The following is a 19,387-nucleotide window of genomic DNA, read 5'->3' as shown; positions in this document are numbered from 1 at the left end:
ATTAGCTCCGGGCTTTCCAAGCACATGTGAAAGTTACTGGGGGAAAACCATGACCCCCTGGAAGAAGACCAACCAATGTGATGCTGCCAGAATCTGGCGCATTGGGAACGAGTGGAAGAAAGGAAGGACTAATTGGAAATGACACTGAAAGCATGTTCTGGGGTCAGATCAGGGGAGGGCTTTTGCATCAAGTTATTTGGGCTTTTCCCATTTATCTTCTAGGGAAATGACCAGCGGAGCTAGGAGTGAATGCAAGTGTGTGTGTGTGTGTGTGTGTGTGTGTGTGTGTGTGAGAGAGAGAGAGAGAGAGAGTGTGTGTGTGTGTTTCCTGATTGAAGAACTGAAAGTAGGAACATGGGACTGACCAGTAAGAGATATATATTTTGCTTTATTTTAACTTATATAGAAAGTTACTCAACATCTAGCTGAACTATATAGCCTATACTAATTACAGATGCTTCCAGGCACTTGTTTTGACCATTATCTCGCTGATCCTGGGGTTGGTGTGGCTCTTGAAGCCACAACTAGGTCAGGTTTTCATTTTGGCCCTTTCTGATTCAGGGCCACCTGCTTCTCTCCTGACAGCCCCTGTTTCTGAGCCCATGGTCAGGTTCTCTGGGCGGCTACAGATATGCTATAGAGGAAGAGAAGTCAACTGGCGGGATGGAGGTGGGGGAGGCTTAGAGGCCAGTCTGGAAAAGAGTGAGAAGGGCCTGCAAAGTAAGAGGGCCCTGAGCACATCTGTCCCAGAGGATCCCAAAGCAGAAAAGCAAAAGCCACTGATTTAAACTGAAGTGTGGACAGTCTGAGCTGTCTCAAGATGCAACACAGCACCTTGATTTGTCATTGCAGTTCTTCAGACAAACCAGAGGACCATTTGGCAGTGAGAGCATTTAAAAAGTTTATCGGTGTTATCTACTACTGCATCAATTACCCAAAATGTAGCGGTTTAAAGCAACAAATATTCCTTATCTCAGTTTCTGTGAATGAGTTCAGCAGTGGCTGTGTTGGGTGGTTGTTGCTCAGGGTCTAAAGAGATTTCAGTCTAGAAATCTGCCCAGCGCCTCAGTCACGGGCAGGCTCACTGGAAGCTGAGGCTGTTGGCAGGAAACCCAGCGGCTGCTGGAAGGAGGTTGTAGTTTTGTTTTTTGTTTTTGTTTTTGTTTTTGTTTGTTTTGTTTGTTTGTTTTGCCACAGGGGCCTTTCCGTAGTGCTGCTTGAGTGTCCTCATGACATGGCAGTGGTCTTTCCTAAAGTGAGTGTTCCAAGAAAGCAAGAAGTCAGTCCCAGTGCCTTTTCTGATCCAGCCTGGAGTCACACACGGTTACCCTGACATATTCTTATGCATTTGAAGAGAGTCACAAAGGCAGAGGAATTAAGCTTCTTCTCTCGCAAACAGCTTATGGCCAAAGCCATGCCCCGTGGTCACGCAGGAGAACTTTGAAAGCTCCTCCACACCTGAGATTCTCCAACTGTATTCACGAATCGGTAAACAAAGGACAGACCTTGAAAGTGCCTGTATTTGAGGCATCCCCTCCCTGAAGTGGCCTCCTGGGGCTCTTATAATTGATGTATTTGTTGAGAGGAAAGGCTCGGTAATGGCTTCCTGGAAGCCTCGTCAAGTGGCAATGGGGTTTGATTGAAACTGCTTTTGTGGTGTGATGGAAATGCTATTTACGATTTTCAGAAAAGAGAGTGAATACAGAAAAAGCTGAAGTTAGAGATTGTTTTGATTATACTATTCTTGGGACAAAAAAAGTGACTGAACAATATACAGCAGTTAAGTGTTTTGTGTGTGTTTTTAAGTGTGGGGAATTGTTTTATTTTACTTAGATGTATAGGAAAGAAAGACTTCTTAGGCCTTCTGGTTACTAGCTATGACCGAGCACTAAGAAGCCACGGGTTTATGAAGTTATACTTTCATGAGAGTTGTATAAAGTGATAAATGAGAAGTCACAGTCCAAACATGAAGCAAATTAAGTTGTGGTGGGACCTGGAGGACTTAACATGGTAAAACACAGACGAACCCTCTCAAGCTTGATGTTTGAAACATTCCCCTTTTCCAGGCAGAGACTTATGACAAATACTTCCCTTCTTACAGGTCCAATCTTCCACTGCTGGGATCTGCAGGTAACAATATTTACACACTCTTGACACCATCAATGTTGGTTACTAATTGTCACTGGAATCAACCCTTAATCAGAACATAGAAGGCAAGTTAGCTATAGGACAGGATGAAAGTGTTACTAACCATGACAATAATGACCTGGTTGCCAGAGGTGGAGGTGAGAGCTGGGGGTGTGGGAGGAAGAGAAAAGAAGCTTACATAGTCCAAGGGGTGAAGGATGGTAGGCAGAGATGATAAAAAGTTGATGAATCAAGAAGCAGCACGTTAAAGTTGCAAGAAAATTAAAATATACGATTTCAAGTTAGAGTTCTAACAAGAGTCAGGAGGAAAAGGGATTGGGGAGTGGTATGAACAACATTTTTCATTTTTTACCAAAAAGAAGTCACAAGTTACTGACTAATCAAGACACAGAAGCACGAGCACATTCTGTAGAGTGAAGGTGACTCCCGCGAGAACAACCAGACTCAGAGGCCAGTGGCTCTGGGAACAGGGTGGCGAAGGTGACTTTCACATTTTCTATCCTTCCATACGGCATTTACTTTCTCACCACATGCTGAACATACGTACTTTCTTAAAGCAAAAAATGTAAACACGCACATCATCTGTAAGTTGATCGTAGCCTATGTTCACCAGGTTTTAGTTAATAAACTTCACAAACATCAATCCCTCTAGTTAACAAATGGCAAGATTTCATTTATTTCATAAATTGACACTTTGTATTTCATTCTTCTTCTTGAGATAGAGACTAGGCATCAGTTTACAAATTACTACCTTGGTGATAAAAACTCTTTCACATGAGCTAAAACTCTATGATTTATCCTTAAATACGCACTTCTATCTGACACCACCAGAAATGAAAGGACAACCAAAAACCCTTACGATTTTCAGGATTAACTTGAATAGGCAAGAGTCCAGGATCAGTGAAGAACTGAAACTCCATCCTAGCAACAGTCCATGAAGGAGTTTTAATAACTGTCTCTGCCCTGCCCCCAAGTACTAAAGATTATTCTTGAGTTTTTTGGAAGGCCCAGGTACACCCTCTGCATATTTTAAAAACAAATTCCCTACTACTTAGCTGTGGAAGATATTTGAAGGATTCAACAGTAATTCAGATACCAAAGAAACAAGTGGCTATTTGTTTAACAAAGGCGGCCATTAAAAAAAAAAAAAAAGAACATTTCCCAGGAGCAACCCGGTACCAAGTATATTGGATGGAAGGAGAAAGAAAGAAGAGCAAGAAAAACAGTGAAGTTGGTGATCAGACTCCAAGTGGAGAAGGAGGACCTTTATATAAAAGTACATTTTTTTGATGAATGAGAGGAGAGATTTTATGAAAAATTTGGGGGCTTTTATAGAAAAAATCCTTTTTATACTCATAAGAAATGCTCAGTCTTCTATTTTATAGACTCATGGAACCTCAGGAATTCACAACAATTATATACTCATAGAACCTACAGCAATTCTCAACAATCATACAATATAGATCAGGTACCATCCACACTAGATAAAAGTAAATTTATACAGAGGGTTGAACGACCACAGCTCCTGATGACTTACAGTGCTTATATAAAAAAGAGATACTTAAGAGAAGAATGAATGAACACAGAGTGGTTTAATCATACAGTGGAATACCATACAACAATGAAAACAAACTACTTCCACAAGTAACACGGGGGACTCTAACAGACTTATTGTTGACTGAAGACAGTAGACACAAAGAATACATATTCTATTATTCCATTTATACAAAATATTAAATCAAATAGAACTAATCATGGTGTTAGAAGTCAGCATAATAGTTAACTTTGGAGGGGGTAGAGACTGGGAGAGGTTATGTGGGAGCTTTTGAGGTTGCTGTAAAGTTCTATTTTTTATCTAGATGCTGGTCACATAGGTGGGTTCAGTATGTAATATTTGCAAAGCAGCTGCAGTTAATAATTTATGGTATGTATATGTACACCTGAATGACTCTGCTGTACACCTAGAACTAACACTGTAAATCAACTACACTTTAATAGAAAAATTAAGAAAAAAATATTTTGTGCACTTTTCTGAATGAACATACACTTTGATTAAAAAGTAAATTAAAAAATAAAATATAGGGTCCCCTGCTAGCTTACGTGGCACCTTTACACAGATTTTTTTAAATGCCCCCTCTGGATGAATGAATTAGAAAAAGGCACCCCCATGGGCAGAGGCAGCCGAACAAGCTGGCAAGTGGAGGGTGGGCTGGGTTCCATCTTGACTAGACATAAAACCACACATCTGGATACACATCTGCAAATCTGCAGAACACTCGTGTGACACTTCCTCACCACCACTTTATGAGAAGGGCAGGGCAGACATCCTGACTGTACAGCTGAGGAAGTGGCACAGAACAGTGAGACTGATGCACGAGGGGGTCACAGCAAATGAGCGATGGATCCAGGGTGGACTTCTAGGCCAGAATCTTCACATGATTCTGAGTCCTGTTTGGGAGGGGAACAGGAGGAATCTTCTTTCTATGTTACTGTGTATATTGTTAGGGGTCATCTCAAATGCTCTGTGGATTAAGGCAGGGGATACGCATATGTCTGATGTTCTTAATGTCGGGCTTCAGTAAAGGTGCTAGGTCCTAAGCCCATTTGAAATATATGCTATAAGTGGGTACTCAGAAATGAAGATCCATCTTTCAGATTTTACCTATGCAAAAAGATCAGTAGAACAGAGATGTTTACCTATCAGTAGAGCATCCTGGCCCAGGTTAAAATATCGACTTAAGGATATACACCTTTCCATCTCTTGAGGAAATGAGAGAGAAAGACACACAACGTGTATGTCTGACTTACCTAGAAGTGTCTGCTTATTCTGGGAGGAGTTAGGCTCCGCAGAACATCTGCAGGACCGGAGAACTATCACTCCTCCAAGCACACCATCTTCACTGGCCAGGAAAGGTGAACCTACACAGAAATGATTAGTGGTCATTTTCAGTTAACTTTACTTTTTTCGTTTTCATTTTGGATTACTAGAACAAATACGGCATAGGAACACGATCTTGAAAGATGCCCATTTTCTGACACTGGCCATTGTTCATACCTCATAGAGGCTGGATGGTAAAGGCAGGCTCGCGCCCGACCATGGGCCATTTGGCAAAGACAGTGCCAGATGCCGCCAAGAAGACCTGTTTGGGGCGGAGTGTGCATGACTGTATTTAGAACAGAACTGGAAACACTACCAGATTAAAGGACCAAAACACAAATACAGGAAAAAATGCTCAGCAACTCCCTTTGATCAGCTCTTAAGGATCACTTACCAGGCTCTCCCTGCTGTCAGGGTCATGCCACCAAAAGCTTTGATTTACTACCTTAAATTCAATTTTAAACAATAAGCCACAAACTTTATTACAAACATTTAAAAATGCTCCTGATGGTTCACACAAATAAGGGTGAAACTGCATTTCTATTATGAGAGTCTGGTGGTTAGAAACAGCCGTGCCTCACAGAGATCTCACACACTGAACCCCTGTGAGCATTTCAGGAACACTGCGTTTTAAAATCCCTCATTTTTCCTCCCCAAGGACATCTTCCTCGAACATCTGGCATAGCAAGTGAGCACGTGGAGAACAAATGCAAAATTAACCCAGGTACTATCAAAGAAAGTAATAAAAAAAAAAATCAGCCAAATTGGATTTGGGGGTGGGGGAAGCTTCTGGTTAAATTTAGCAGATTAAACACATGCATTTATCTTCACTCCTTTCTCTAGTCCCAGCAAACTGAGGTGAAAGGAAGAAGAAAAGGTGCGGCCCAATGAGGACAGAAAGACAAGGAAAAAAACTGACCTTTTAGAAAACAGAAAGAAGACAGACACCTGCTCATCTAGCAGACCTGGGAAAGCTGAAACCCAAGCTTCCGTGGCGGGACTGGGGGTGAGGCTGATTGGAGTTGGGGGGACACCTATAAGGAACCACCCGGTTTTGTCATAAAATCCCAAAGGATCAGCAATTGGAGGCTTCAAGTTCTTCTGAAGGCAGGGGTGAAGGGTGAGCTTGAAATAAAGACAGTTGGTTGAGAGCGTCCAACGCATCCTGCAGTAGTCCGAAAACTCTGACCTGCCTGGTTTGTATCCTGGTTTTGTACAGTTGGTGAGCTAAGAATGCTTATTTTACATTTTTTAAAGTTATTTCTAAAAGGAGAAAGAGACAGAGGAGGAAGAGGAGGAGAAGAAGGGTATGTGATAGAGACCACAGTGTAGCCCAGGAAATCTAGAATCTTCCCTCTCTGGTCCTTTACAAAGTCGGCCTACCCTTGACCTCGAGCCCCAGAGTCCTGCCTAGCGAGAAAGTTACTCCTCCCAAACCCTGGAGAAACCAGAATATTTACTCTCTAGAGAGAGAGGCTGAGCCAGAGGGACCTGAGACTTGGGGACATCAGGCTGAGCCCAGGGCAGGAGGGAGGCTCCACACTGAAAACAGGGGCTGAAGTGGACTCTTTAAGTTAAACAGTGAAAAAACCCGCTCCCTTCACCCACAGGCTCCGCAAGGAGTTAACCTGATAATCCTCCAAGCCAGAGACTGGATAATTCCTTTCCAGTGCCCCAGACAGCTCAAGAGCAAAGACCTACCTGAGAGACCCTTAAAAAATAGCTTGTCCTGGCCTTATGGTGAAGGCTTCCAGATGACAAGTGTGATTCATACACAGAAGGACTGTAGTCCAGCTTCTAGGTGCTTAAACTGTTACTTAACTGTTAAAGAGTATAGACAACCTAGGATTGCCAGGTTAGGCTGCTAGGAAGCACGGAAGCCAAAACAAGCACAAAGGTAACAGAAGAAAAACTTAGGCAAATGCACTAAGCAGAAGAAAAATTAAAAAAAAAAAAAAGTTAAAAAGACAGAGATGAAAAATAAGAGAAAAAAAATTTTTTTAATCAGAAGAACAGGCCAGAAGATCCAACATCTGAACAAGAGGAGTTTCAAAGAGAGAAAAGAAAGAAATGAAGGGGAGGAAATGTCAAAAAAAAAATAATTGCAAAATAATTACAAGAACTGAAGGATGAGTGTTCAGACCGAAAAGACTCAACAACCTCCCAGCACAGCTCCTGGGATCCCTGTAGCTCCCCCAAGCTCAGAGCCTTCTATCTCTGCCCTCTCCAACGACTCAACACTTTAAACCACATCAACTCCTGTCAGTTCTCTGCGTTGCTCCTGTACCTGCCTCCACCCCATCGCTCCCACAGACGCAACCCTCGGTGTTCTCTCCCTGTCCTGGAAACACTGCAACAGGCCCCAGTCTAGCCTCCCTGCCCTAGTCACTCACCTCTCTGGCGTACTTAATTCAGTACACATGTACTATGTGCCAGGACTCATCGAGGCACTGGGGACACGGCAATGAACGAATGAAGCACCTGCTTACATCTAGTTGGGCAAGTGGGAAGACAAACACTGACTCAAACACAAGACCCTGTTTTGAGTCTCAAGGTAATAACTCTGTGGTATTAAGTAAGACATACTAAAAACAGAAATTCTATGCTTCAGTTTCTTCAATTACAAATTACAGATATTAAAAGATATCTTTCTGGGTTGTTGTAAGGGTTGAATTTATATATATATATGAACTTTGTAACCTCTGAGGTGCTATTTAAACATTTGGTGGTAGTAATATTAATGGTGGGAACACACTTCAGCATTGTGCTCGTTCTCAAAGATTATCATGCTGAACGAGATCTATTACTGTACCTACCTGATTAACCTTCCACAACTGCTGGATGAAGTGCTCAACTGACATTCTGTGATTAGACAGATGGTGGTGGTGCTAGAAAATCTATTTCCCAAGTTAAAATGTTAAACAGTGTCTATATAGAAGGAAACACTTTCTTATTCTTCCCAGTAAGAAAAACTGACATAGAGTGTTATGTTGGGGACTGTGACAAGTGCTTTCTATAATGAAATAGCAAATGGGCAGGGGGCAAAAATTAACTAAAACAATCCACAGTTCCATGTGCAAGTAGTTGCATAAAAAAAGAAAGAAGATAAAGAAACAAAGAAATAATAAAAATTAAGCTTCTTTCACCCTACTAAAATGTCTCAAATAGATTCTTTAAATACTCAGATTTGTAGCTGCTATGGAATGAAATTATAACTACAGATGGTAAGAAACATATTCACTGCGATCAAATGTGTGTATTCTGGATTTCATTTAGATTGTTAATCCAGACTGTAAACAAAGGAGATACCTAGTTGTTGTATTTGTGCCATAATCTTTAAGAACAAAAAATCTGAAGAAATTTTAAAAGTGAATCCCTGTAAGTATTGAAGGAGAGAAATTAATGGGAATATTAACCCATATTGATTTGATTGCTAATGCCAGAATCCCAATTAAAATGATTTTAAACAAAAAGGAGGGTTCACTGGCTCATAAAATCCAAGAGAAAAAAAAATCAAACTTCTGGAAGGGTAGGATGTGATGGGTTTCAGGAACAGCTGGAAACAGCTTCCTCTCTGGATGGCGATGGTCATCTACAGACAGCTCCAGAGCAGTATACTTAACACAACTTCCACCACCAGAGAGACTTCCTCTACCAGTGTTAGCATTCTTAGAGCCCATCAATCAGACTTAGGAAGAGAGGGAAATCTGACTAGCCTGGCTTTAGGTTAGGGGCTGAGCCTAGAGCAATCCACTTTGTCCAAGAGTCCAGTGGAGTGGGGTCATAGACAGAAAAATCCAAAGATGTTTACAAAACACAAATGGATAGGAGACACTACCAGGAAATTGGTGCTGTCTACCTGAACTTAGACAAGACACTTTCTCTGAAACTTGCTTTCTACCTTCATCTGAAAAACTAGAAGACTAGACTAGTAATCTCTGATGTCTCTACAAGTCCTAACAGGCAGGAGTATTTTAAGTTTTAAAGACTCGTGTCTACCCACAAGCAGCAACCAGCCATTACCTGACGCCAGCAAGCCAAAGCATTAGAGCTCCGTTTGTAAAACCTGATACAGAACTTCCTCTTCAATATGTGAGAACTTACCAAGAGAGTAACTCTATAGCCAGAATGTAGTTGTTAATGTTCCATCTTCCTGTTACATTTAACAAAGAATTTCTATCTTTTAAATACAACTCTGTGCGTTGTTTTCTTCTTTTTAATGTCTAAATGACAAATCACTTGAACACTATTTTCCCTTTGAGAAATTACACATATATTTAGAAAAAGAAATAGACTGGCACAAAGAGAGAGACGGTTTGGAGGTCAAGCGAGTGAGAAAATGAAGACTAGGGGATAATGAATGTTCCCCACTAAAAACACATACCTCTAACTCCAAAAGAAAAAGAGAGATTATAAATATTCTTTGGACACAAAAGCCAGATAACTGTTTACACTTCCTGAAAGACCAAAGACCTTTTCTCTGAAGATGCACTTAAGTTAGTTAACATAACTTTCATGGATGTGAAGTTTAACAGAATTACATGAAGACCACATAACACACTGAGGGAGTCCATCACTAAGTTCAGAAGTGACAGCTTCATTAAGGAAGTGCCACTATACTCCACTTCTGAGACGTCTACAAGAGTGCGCCATCACCCTGTAAGATGTACATTAACTTAACTGTATCCTCTCATTTCCTGTTCCCACAAAAATCCCAATGGAATGATTATTACTCCATTCATTTGACAGATGAGAAACCAAAGTAACGAAAGGAAGAAGTGAGGCCCAGGAAGGTGAATGACAGGCCTGCAGAAACACTAAGAGGAAGGGGGGAGAGAGGCACCAAACCATGGATCCAGGTCCTCTCACCACAAAGCCTGACAGCACACCTGCTCCTTGAAAACGCACCTCCACCAGAGCTCAAGGGCCATCGTTCTGTGCAGTTTTCTGATCACCAGCATAGTTTTAAAGACTCCAATTTAACTCCTTAAAGAGGAAGAGGTGAGTTGAGTTGGGTTGGGTTAAATGTAGCCAATGGCCCTCCTTATCTACCAATGTTTGAAAGGTAGGAAAAGTCAACTTGTTTCAGAACAGAAAATTCTAAACTATAATCAGAACATAAACGTATCAGAGACATTCAATCTTTTGAAAAACTTTCTGATTCTGCTACAAAGATTAGGAACATGAAACCAAATTAAGGATTCCATTAAAGCCTCTGCTTCTTGGTGAAACCAAACCATGCCCCTTATACTGTTTTAGAAATGATAGGAGATTTTTTTTTTTAAGTTTGATACAGGGTTTCTGTCCTGAAGGGAACAATTCAGCTGAGGAGAAGACAACACACTTCAAAAATCATGAAATCAATTCAAGACGGACCAGGAGGCGTCTTCTTTTCCTGAATATTCTGGCCCAGCATTCTATCTGCACGTGGAGGGATCCACTTAAGCAAAAGGATAGGATGAGAATGAATCCCTGACAGAGAAGCAGGTGAGACTGTCCTACAGAGAACTGAAGACTCACTGCAGTTGAAGCCAAAGGGCCAGCTTCCGAGCCCTGGCCCTGGAACTTTGCCCACTAACCTCTTAACCCTCAGACTCTGCCAGGTCCCTCCAGACTGCTGGGGGTTGCAGAGGACACCCTTCTCCCCAGTTCCAGGGGTCAGAACTTCTATCTCCAGGAGCTTCCCAAGGCAGAAATGGTGATAGTGGCTGAAGACGGGGCCCATACCAGGTAAACTGGCCTCCATGGAGATAGGGTGGGTGGTGTAGATTCATACCTGCTTATTAATGCTAGACTAGCAGTCATGAATTTGAGAAGTATAGCAATCATTCAACGAATGTTTCATATTTTGTAAATATTCGCTTTAAACTATTTACATCCACCTTGTGTCACGTACTGTTTGGGGGCCTTCAGTATGCAATGATTAAAGCAAAATCTGTCTCCAGTGTGATCTGAATGTCTGTGTCCCCTCAAAATCGTATGTTGAAAATCTAATGCCTAATGTGATAGTGTTAGGAAGTGGGACCTTTGTGGTAGGAAGTGGGATATTTGGGAGGTGAGTAGGTCATGAGGGCAGGGTCCTCATGAATGTGATTAGTGACCTTATAAAACAGGCCCAAAAAAGTTCCCTTGCCCTTTCGGCCATGTGAGGATACAATGAGGAGTCTGCAGGCTGGAAGAGGGCCCTCCCCCGACCATGCTGGCAACCTGATCTTGAACTCCCAGCCTCTAGAACTGGGAGAAATACATTTCTTTATATTTTTAATAAATCACCCAGGATGTGGTATTTTGTTGGAGCAGCCCGAATAGACTGAGACACCAAGTCATCTATGACATGAAAGACAATAAACAAATACCATCAGTGGTAGAGAGGACAATGAAGTAGCAAAAGGGAGATACAGTGATGCACAGAGACTATTTTAATCAGGATGATCAGGGCCAGCTTCTCTCTCCTGGGATAATGATAAATAAATGATAAGAGAGACACTTAAAGAAAAAAACCCAAGCAAGTGAGAGAAGAGGAATACAGGTATTGGGGCCTTGGGGCAACAATGTTTCCAGCGTAGGAGAGAAATATACCCCCATACACAATCATGCCTAACTACCAGGGTGTTCCTCATTTCAAGCCAAGAGACAGAAGGGCTGGTATTTGGCTGACTGTTAATGGCTGGTGTCCCGACTGGTAATATTAATAACACTCTTGACCATCCCCTGACAAAAGGCATATTTTCAATTCATTATTGTATCTTTTCAAATGTACTATAAAAACCATACATGCATTCCAAATACTTCAAAAAATAATATATAGTCAGCTCTCTTGTATCTACAAGTTCCACATTCACAGATTCAACCGTGGATTGAAAATATTTGAAAAAAATTTCAAAAATCCAATAAGCTATCTTGTAATAACCTTTAATGAAAAAGAATATGAAAATGAATATAAGTACGTATATGCATGACTGGAACATTGCGCTGTACACCAAAATTGACACATTGTAACTGACTGTACTTCAAAAAAAATTTTTTTAATTAAAAAAAAATCCAAAAAGCAAAACTTGAATTTGCTGTGATCCAGCACTTATTTACATAGCATTTATACTATATCAGATGTTATAAGTAATCTAGAAATGATTTAAAGTATACAGGAGGATATGCATAAGTTTATATGCAAACAGTACACCACTTTATACAAGGGACTTGAGCATCTGAGGACAGTATCCGAAGGCGGTCCTGGAACCAGCCCCCAGCAGATACTGAGTGATGACCATCAATGAAAGTATATCTTACTGCAGTCCCATTCCATAGAAGTGAGTACCACCAAGAGTTCCCTGTGTATCCTTTCTGAGATTATCAATACTTATACAAACATCCTTTTCAATTTTTCACTCAACTGGACCATGTTACATAAACTATTCTGTTTCTGGCTTTTTAAATTCAGTAATGTAATCCATATCTGCACACACAAATCTAGCTCATTCTTTTTAACAATGGCTATACTCTTGGACATGTGTGCCATCACTTCTTTAACCAGTCCCCCAGTGATGGGCATTTAGGTTGTTTCTAGTTTTGTTTGTTGCCATTACAAATAATGCTTCAGTGGACATCTGGACATTTACCTTTTATACATGTGTGCATGTATCTATAGGATACAGTTCTCCGTGTGAAGCTGATGAATCAGTCAGCACATTCATTTAAAGTATTTGCTACAGATTCCCAAACTGCCTTCTAAAAAGTCTTATACCCATAGTGAACAGTGTTTGAGAGTGCCCATTTTCCCATAACCTACCAAAACTGCATATTAGCAAACTCTTTGATTATTACTAATCTGATACATGAAAAATGGTATCATACTGTTGCTTACTTTGCATTTCTTTATGAATGAAGTTAAATGTCTATATGTTTACAAGTCATTTGTATTAGTTTGTGAGCTACCTTCATATCTGTGGCATACACAACTGGTTGCCTACCCATTAGCCATTCTCCCTCTCTTCCTTATAGACAAACCTCTCATTTTGTTTGGGGTAGAAATGTGCCCAGCTTCCCAAACTCCTTTGCAGCTGGCAGGTCATGTGGCAGAGTTTCTAGGAGACCTTGTTAACGGGCAGAACTGATCAGCATGCACTTATCATCTGCTGCCATGTGCCTTGAATGTGGTGCCTAGAAGTGGACCAGCCAGCCTGTGGCCATGAAGGATGAAGCCACCCAATAAAGACAGCAAAACCTGAAGAGAGTCTAGATCCCTGGTGCACTCTGGGGCCACTGTGCCAACTCTGGGCTCTCAGACTTAGGTGAGGAAAGGAAAGCCCTCATTTTGTTGAGCACCTAGAGCTGAGTTTCTGTCAAAAGAAAAAACATAATCCCAAACTGAAAATTTCCTTTATCCATTTCTCTACTGGGTTCTTGGATTTCTTTCTTCTAATCTGCTAAACTCATCAATCATATGTGTTGTAAAGGTTTTTCTCCAGTTTGTCTGTATCTTTTGATTTTATCTATGAGTTTTTTGGGTAATAAGTAAGGTTTTAATATTTACGTGGTCAAATTCACCAGTATTTTTCCTTTATGGCTTCTGTGTTGGGAGTTTTACAGAAAGGTCTTATGTAATCCAAAATTATGAAAATAAGTTGTCCGTGTTTTTTTGTTAGTGCTTTTATACTTTCAGTTTTTACATTTAAAACTTCAGTCTATCTGGAATTCATTTTAGTATAAGGACTGCAGTAGAGATCCTGCTTTATTGACCAATAGAAATTTGTTGTAAAATTAATCTCTTACCCATTGACTTAAAATGCATTTTTACCACATATTACATTTTCATATGTATCTGCATCTCTATCTGGATTACCCTGCTCCATTGATGAAACTGAATGGCTTTATTATAGCTCTGTAAGTACATTCTACCTGACTGAGCCTCTGCTTATTCACTGTCTTCACATTATCCATTATTTTTACAATATTCTTTGTTGCTTTCATGTGATTTTTTTAATATGACCTTAAAAACAGGCTTGCTTTTTAGTATTCTTGCTTCCTACTCTCACTAGAATTTTCATATGAACACAGTTTAATAAAAGTAATCGTGATTTTGCTTAGAGACAGAGTGTCCTGACAGTTTTTCCCAAAGAAAGCCTAATGATGAAGTTGGTTATGTTCTGACACCTCTAAATGCTGGGGCCATGTGGATGTTTGAAAAGGAAATGTGACATGGTACCTCTAAAACAAAATTTGTAAACACACCTCTATACAGTTTAAAGGATCAAGTAAATACTGTAGAATGTCTTCTAAGATGAAAACTTAATATGAAAAATCAACAAATTATTTTTTCTCCATGGACAGCTCTTATTTTTCTGATCCATCTTACCAGATTTACTACAGGCTACAGTCACCATTTATAACATTCCCAAATAAAGAAAATCATTCTCAGCAACCCTCAGCCTGCTCACAAAATCAAGACAAAATCAAAACAAAACAAAACCCCTCAATTCTATGAGATCTGGTGCCAAGTTATCTGTAAATGAAGTGAAAACACTCTGGACTGGTAAAACTTCAGGTTCACTAATCAAAAGCAAGTACATAAAAGTGTTTAAAACATGAAAAAAAATTTCTGGATAATAAAATTAATGCTTATGGAATTCTAGATTCCATTTGTGCTAAATAATGTATAGCATTACAAGGCACTAATGTTCATGAGCAATGAATGCCTTTTGCTTCAGGAGGGCTATGCTGGTATTTTTAAAATTTATTTAATTTTTTTAACATTATTTACTGATTTATAATAATTTTACAATGTTGCGTCAAATTCCAGTGTAGAGCACAATTTTTCAGTTATACATGAACATATATATATTCATTGTCACATTTTTTTCTCTGTGAGCTAACATAAGATCCTGTGTATATTTCCCTGTGCTTTACAGTGTAATCTTGTTTATCTATTCTACAATTTTAAAATCCCGTCTACCCCTTCCCACCCTCCACCCCTGTGGCAACCACAAGTTTCTATTCTATGTCTATGAGTCTATTTCTGTTTTGTATTTATGCTTTGTTTTTTTGTTTTTGTTTTTCAGATTCCACATATGAGCGATCTCATATGGTATTTTTCTTTCTCTTTCTGGCTTACTTCACTTACAATGACATTCTCCAGGAGCATCCATGTTGCTGCAAATGGCATTATGTTGTCGTTTTTTTATGGCTGAATAGTATCCCATTGTATAAATATATCACTTCTTCTTTATCCAATCATCTGTTTATGCACATTTAGTCTGTTTCCATGTTTTGGCTATTGTAAATAGTGCTGCTATGAACATTGGGGTGCAGGTGTCATCCTGAAGTAGAGTTCCTTCTGGATATAAGACCAGGAGGGGGATTCCTGGGTCATACGGTAAGTCTATTCCTAGTCTTTTGAGAAATCTCCATACTGTTTTCCACAGTGGCTGCACCAAACTGCATTTCCACCAGCAGTGTGAAGGTTTCCCTTTCTCCAAAGCCTCTCCAGCATTTGTCATTTGTGGATTTTTGAATGATGGCCATTCTGACTGGTGTGAGGTGATACCTCATTGCAGTTTTGATTTGCATTTCTCTGATAATTAGTGATATTGAGCATTTTTTCATGCGCTTATTGATCATTTGTATGTCTTCCTTGAAGAATTGCTTGTTGAGGTCTTTTGCCCATCTTTGGATTGGGTTGTTTGGTTGTTGCTTATTACGTCGTATGAGCTGCTTATATACCGTGGAGATCAAGCCTTTATCGGTTTCATTTGCAAAGATTTTCTCCCATTCCGTAGGTTGTCTTTTTGTTTTCCTTACGGTTTCCTTTGCTGTGCAGAAGCTTGTAAGTTTCATTAGGTCCCATTTGTTTATTCTTGCTTTTTCTTCTTCTAGGAGAAAATTTTTGAGATGTATGTCAGATAATGTTTTGCCTATATTTTCTTCTAGGAGGTTTATTGTATCTTGTCTTATGTTTAAGTCTTTGATCCATTTGGAGTTTATTTTTGTGTACGGTGTAAGGGAGTGTTCTATCTTCACTGTTTTATGTGCTGCTGTCCAGTTTTCCCAACACCATTTGCTGAAGAGACTGTCTTTATTCCATTGTATATTCTTGCCTCCATTATCGAAGATGAGTTGACCAAAAGTTTGTGGGTTCATTTCTGGGCTCTCTATTCTGTTCCATTGGTCCATATGTCTGTTTTTGTACCAATAGCATGCTGTCTTGATGACTGTAGCTCTATAGTATTGTCTGAAGTCTGGGAGAGTAATTCCTCCAGCCTCTTTCTTTCTCTTCAGTAATGCTTTGGCAATTCTAGGTCTTTGATGGTTCCATATAAATTTTACTATGATTTTTTCTAGTTCTGTGAAATATGTCCTGGGTAAATTGATAGGGATTGCATTAAATCTGTAGATTGCCTTGGGCAGTGTGACCATTTTAACAATATTGATTCTTCCAATCCAGGAGCATGGAATATCTTTCCATTTTTTAAAGTCTTCTTTAATTTCCTTCATCAATGGTTTAAAGTTTTCTGTGTATACTTCTTTGAACTCCTTTATTAGATTTATTCCCAGATATTGTATTACTTTGTGTGCTATTTTAAAGGGGATTGTTTCTTTACTTTCTTTTTCTGTTGATTCATCGTTAGTGTAAAGAAATGCAACTGATTTTTGAACATTAATCTTGTAACCTGCTACCTTGCTGAATTCTTCAATCAGCTCTAGTAGCTTTTGTGTGGACCTTTTAGGGTTTTCTGTATATAGTATCATGTCATCTGCATAAGTGAGACTTTTACCTCTTCTTTTCCAATTTGGATCCCTTTTATTTCTCTCTCTTGTCTGATTGCTGTGGCTAGGACTTCCAGGACTATGTTGAATAGGAGGGGTGATAGTGGACATCCCTGTCTTGTCCTAGATTTTAGTGGGAAGCTTTTGAGTTTTTCACTATTGAGTACTATGCTGGCTGTAGGTTTGTCATATACAGCTTTTATTATGTTGAAATATGTTCCCTCTATACCCACTTTGGCGAGAGTTTTTATCATAAACGGGTGTTGAATTTTATCAAATGCTTTTTCTGCATCGATTGAGATGATCATGTGGTTTTTGTCCTTTCTCTTGTTGATGTGATGTATTACATTGATTGATTTGCGTATGTTGAACCACCCTTGTGTCCCTGGGATGAACCCCACTTGGTCATGATGTATAATCTTTTTTATGTGTTGTTGGGTTCTATTAGCTAATATTTTGGTGAGGATTTTGGTGTCTATGTTCATCAGTGATACTGGCCTATAATTCTCTTTTTTGGTAGTGTCTTTGCCTGGTTCTGGTATCAGGGTGATGGTGGCTTCATAGAATGAGTTTGGGAGTATAACCTCCTTTTCAATTGTCTGGAAGAGTTTGAGAAGGACTGGTATGCGTTCTTCTTTGTATGTTTGGTAGAATTCCCCAGTGAAGCCGTCCAGTCCTGGACTTTTATTGGTAGGGAGGTTTTTATTGCTATTTCTATTTCATTTCTAGTGATCGGATTGTTCAAGTGGTCAGTTTCTTCTTGATTCAGTCTTGGTGGACAGTATGTTTGTTTCCAGAAACTTGTCCATCTCCTCTAGGTTATCCAGTTTGGTTCCATATAGTTTTTCATAATATTCTCATATGATATTCTGTATTTCTATTTTATTTGTTGTAATTTCTCCATTATCCTTTCTTATTTTGCTAATTTGTGCTCTCTCTCTCTTTTTTCTTTGTGAGTTTTGCCAGAGGTTTGTCATTTTTATTTACTTTTTCAAAAAACTAGCTTTTGGTTTGGTTGATTTTTTCTATGGTCTTGTTAATCTGTATTTTATTTACTTCCTGCCTAATCTTTATAATTTCCTTCCTTTTGCTGCCTTTTGGGGCTTTTTGTTCTTCTTCTTCTAATTCATTCAGCTGGTGGGTTAAATTGTTTATTTGAGATTTTTCTTCTTTTTTGAGGAAGGCCTGTATAGCTATAAACTTCCCTCTTAGCACTGCCTTTGCTGTGTCCCATAGATTTTGAGTGGTGGTGCTTTCATTGTCATTTGTCTCAAGGCATTTTTTAATTTCAGCTTTGATTTCCTCATTGACCCATTTTTTTTTAATAACATATTGTTTAATCTCCATGCTTTACTTTTTTTCTCCTTTGTTTCTCTGTTGTTGATTTCTAGTTTCATGGCATTGTGGTCAGTTAAGATGCTTGAGATAATTTCTATCTTCTTAAAATTGTTGAGGTTTCTTTTGTGCCCAAGCACATGATCAATCCTGGAAAATGTTCCACGTGCACTCGAAAAGAATGTCTATCCTATTTGGGGGGGGGGGGTGTAATGCTCTGAAAATATTCACCAAATCTAATTTTTCTATTGTATTATTTAATTTCTCTGTTGCCTTATTTATTTTCTGTCTGGAAGACTGTCTAGTGATGTTAATGTAGTGTTAAAATCTCCAACTATGATTGTATTCTCATCAATATCCCCCTTTATCTCTGTTAGTAATTGTTCTATGTACTTAGGTGCTCCTATATTGGGTGCATATATATTACCAAGTGTAATATCCTCATCTTGTGTCACTGCTTTAATCATTATAAAATGTCCTTCTTTATCTTTCTTTATGGCCTTTGTTTTAAAGTCTATTTTGTCTGAAATCAGTACTGCTACACCTGCTTTTTTGGCTTTTCCATTTGCATGGAATATCCTTTTCCATCCCTTCACTCTCAATCTATATGCGTCCTTCTCCCTAAAGTGGGTCTCTTGTATGCAGCATACTGAAGGTTCTTGCTTTATTATCCAGTCTGCCAGTCTATGTCTTTTGACTGGAGCATTTAGTCCATTAACATTTACAGTAATTAATGATAGATGTGTGTTTATTGCCATTTTGAACTTATCTTTGCAGTTGAATTGGTATTTCCTCTTTGTTCCTTTCCTCTTCCTTTTGTGGTTTGGTAATTTTCCTTTGTGTTATCATGGATTTTATTTAATTTTTATGACTCCCTTGTAAGTTTTTGGCTTGTGGTTACCCTTTTTTGTAAATCTATTAGCCCCTTACTATAACTGTTTTTATTAAACTGATAGTAACATGATCTCAAAACCATCCTACTGAGAACAAAAAATTTAAAAAAGAAAGAAAAAATAATATTCTATATTTCCCTGCCTCCCTCTCCCACTCTCAATGATTTCTATGTGTTCTTTTACAATTTTGTCTTTATTTTATTTGTAATTCATGAGTTATCACCTTTCCAGTTGTGAGTTTCTCATTTCCGTAGCATCCTGCTGCTTTTCTATTTAGAGTAAACTTTTCAATGTTTTTTTAGCATGGGTTTAGTGTTGCTAAACTCCTGCAGCTTTTTCTTGTCTGTGAAATTCTTTCTCACTCCTTCTATCC

At 39.2% G+C, this 19,387-nt stretch overlaps 1 protein-coding gene across 5 annotated transcripts in view; it reads right to left on the bottom strand.

The window, feature by feature from the left end:
- The window catches only part of TASP1 (taspase 1), a 257,097-nt gene that overhangs the window by 81,654 nt on the left and 156,056 nt on the right, over positions 1-19,387 (bottom strand). For all 5 annotated transcript variants that reach the window (XR_012061608.1, XM_072943776.1, XM_072943775.1 and 2 more), the window contains one exon: positions 4,957-5,067. Coding sequence is in view for 4 of the 5 variants with exons in the window: in XM_072943776.1 (XP_072799877.1) it covers positions 4,957-5,067 (111 nt within the window). In the remaining variant the exon portion in view is untranslated. The remainder of the gene's footprint in view (positions 1-4,956; positions 5,068-19,387) is intronic.

This window comes from Vicugna pacos, chromosome 19, assembly GCF_048564905.1.
Source record: "Vicugna pacos chromosome 19, VicPac4, whole genome shotgun sequence".
Taxonomy (NCBI): Eukaryota; Metazoa; Chordata; class Mammalia; order Artiodactyla; family Camelidae; genus Vicugna; species Vicugna pacos.
Note: the sequence above shows the minus strand (reverse complement) of the source record. Positions and strands in the feature narration are given on the sequence as shown.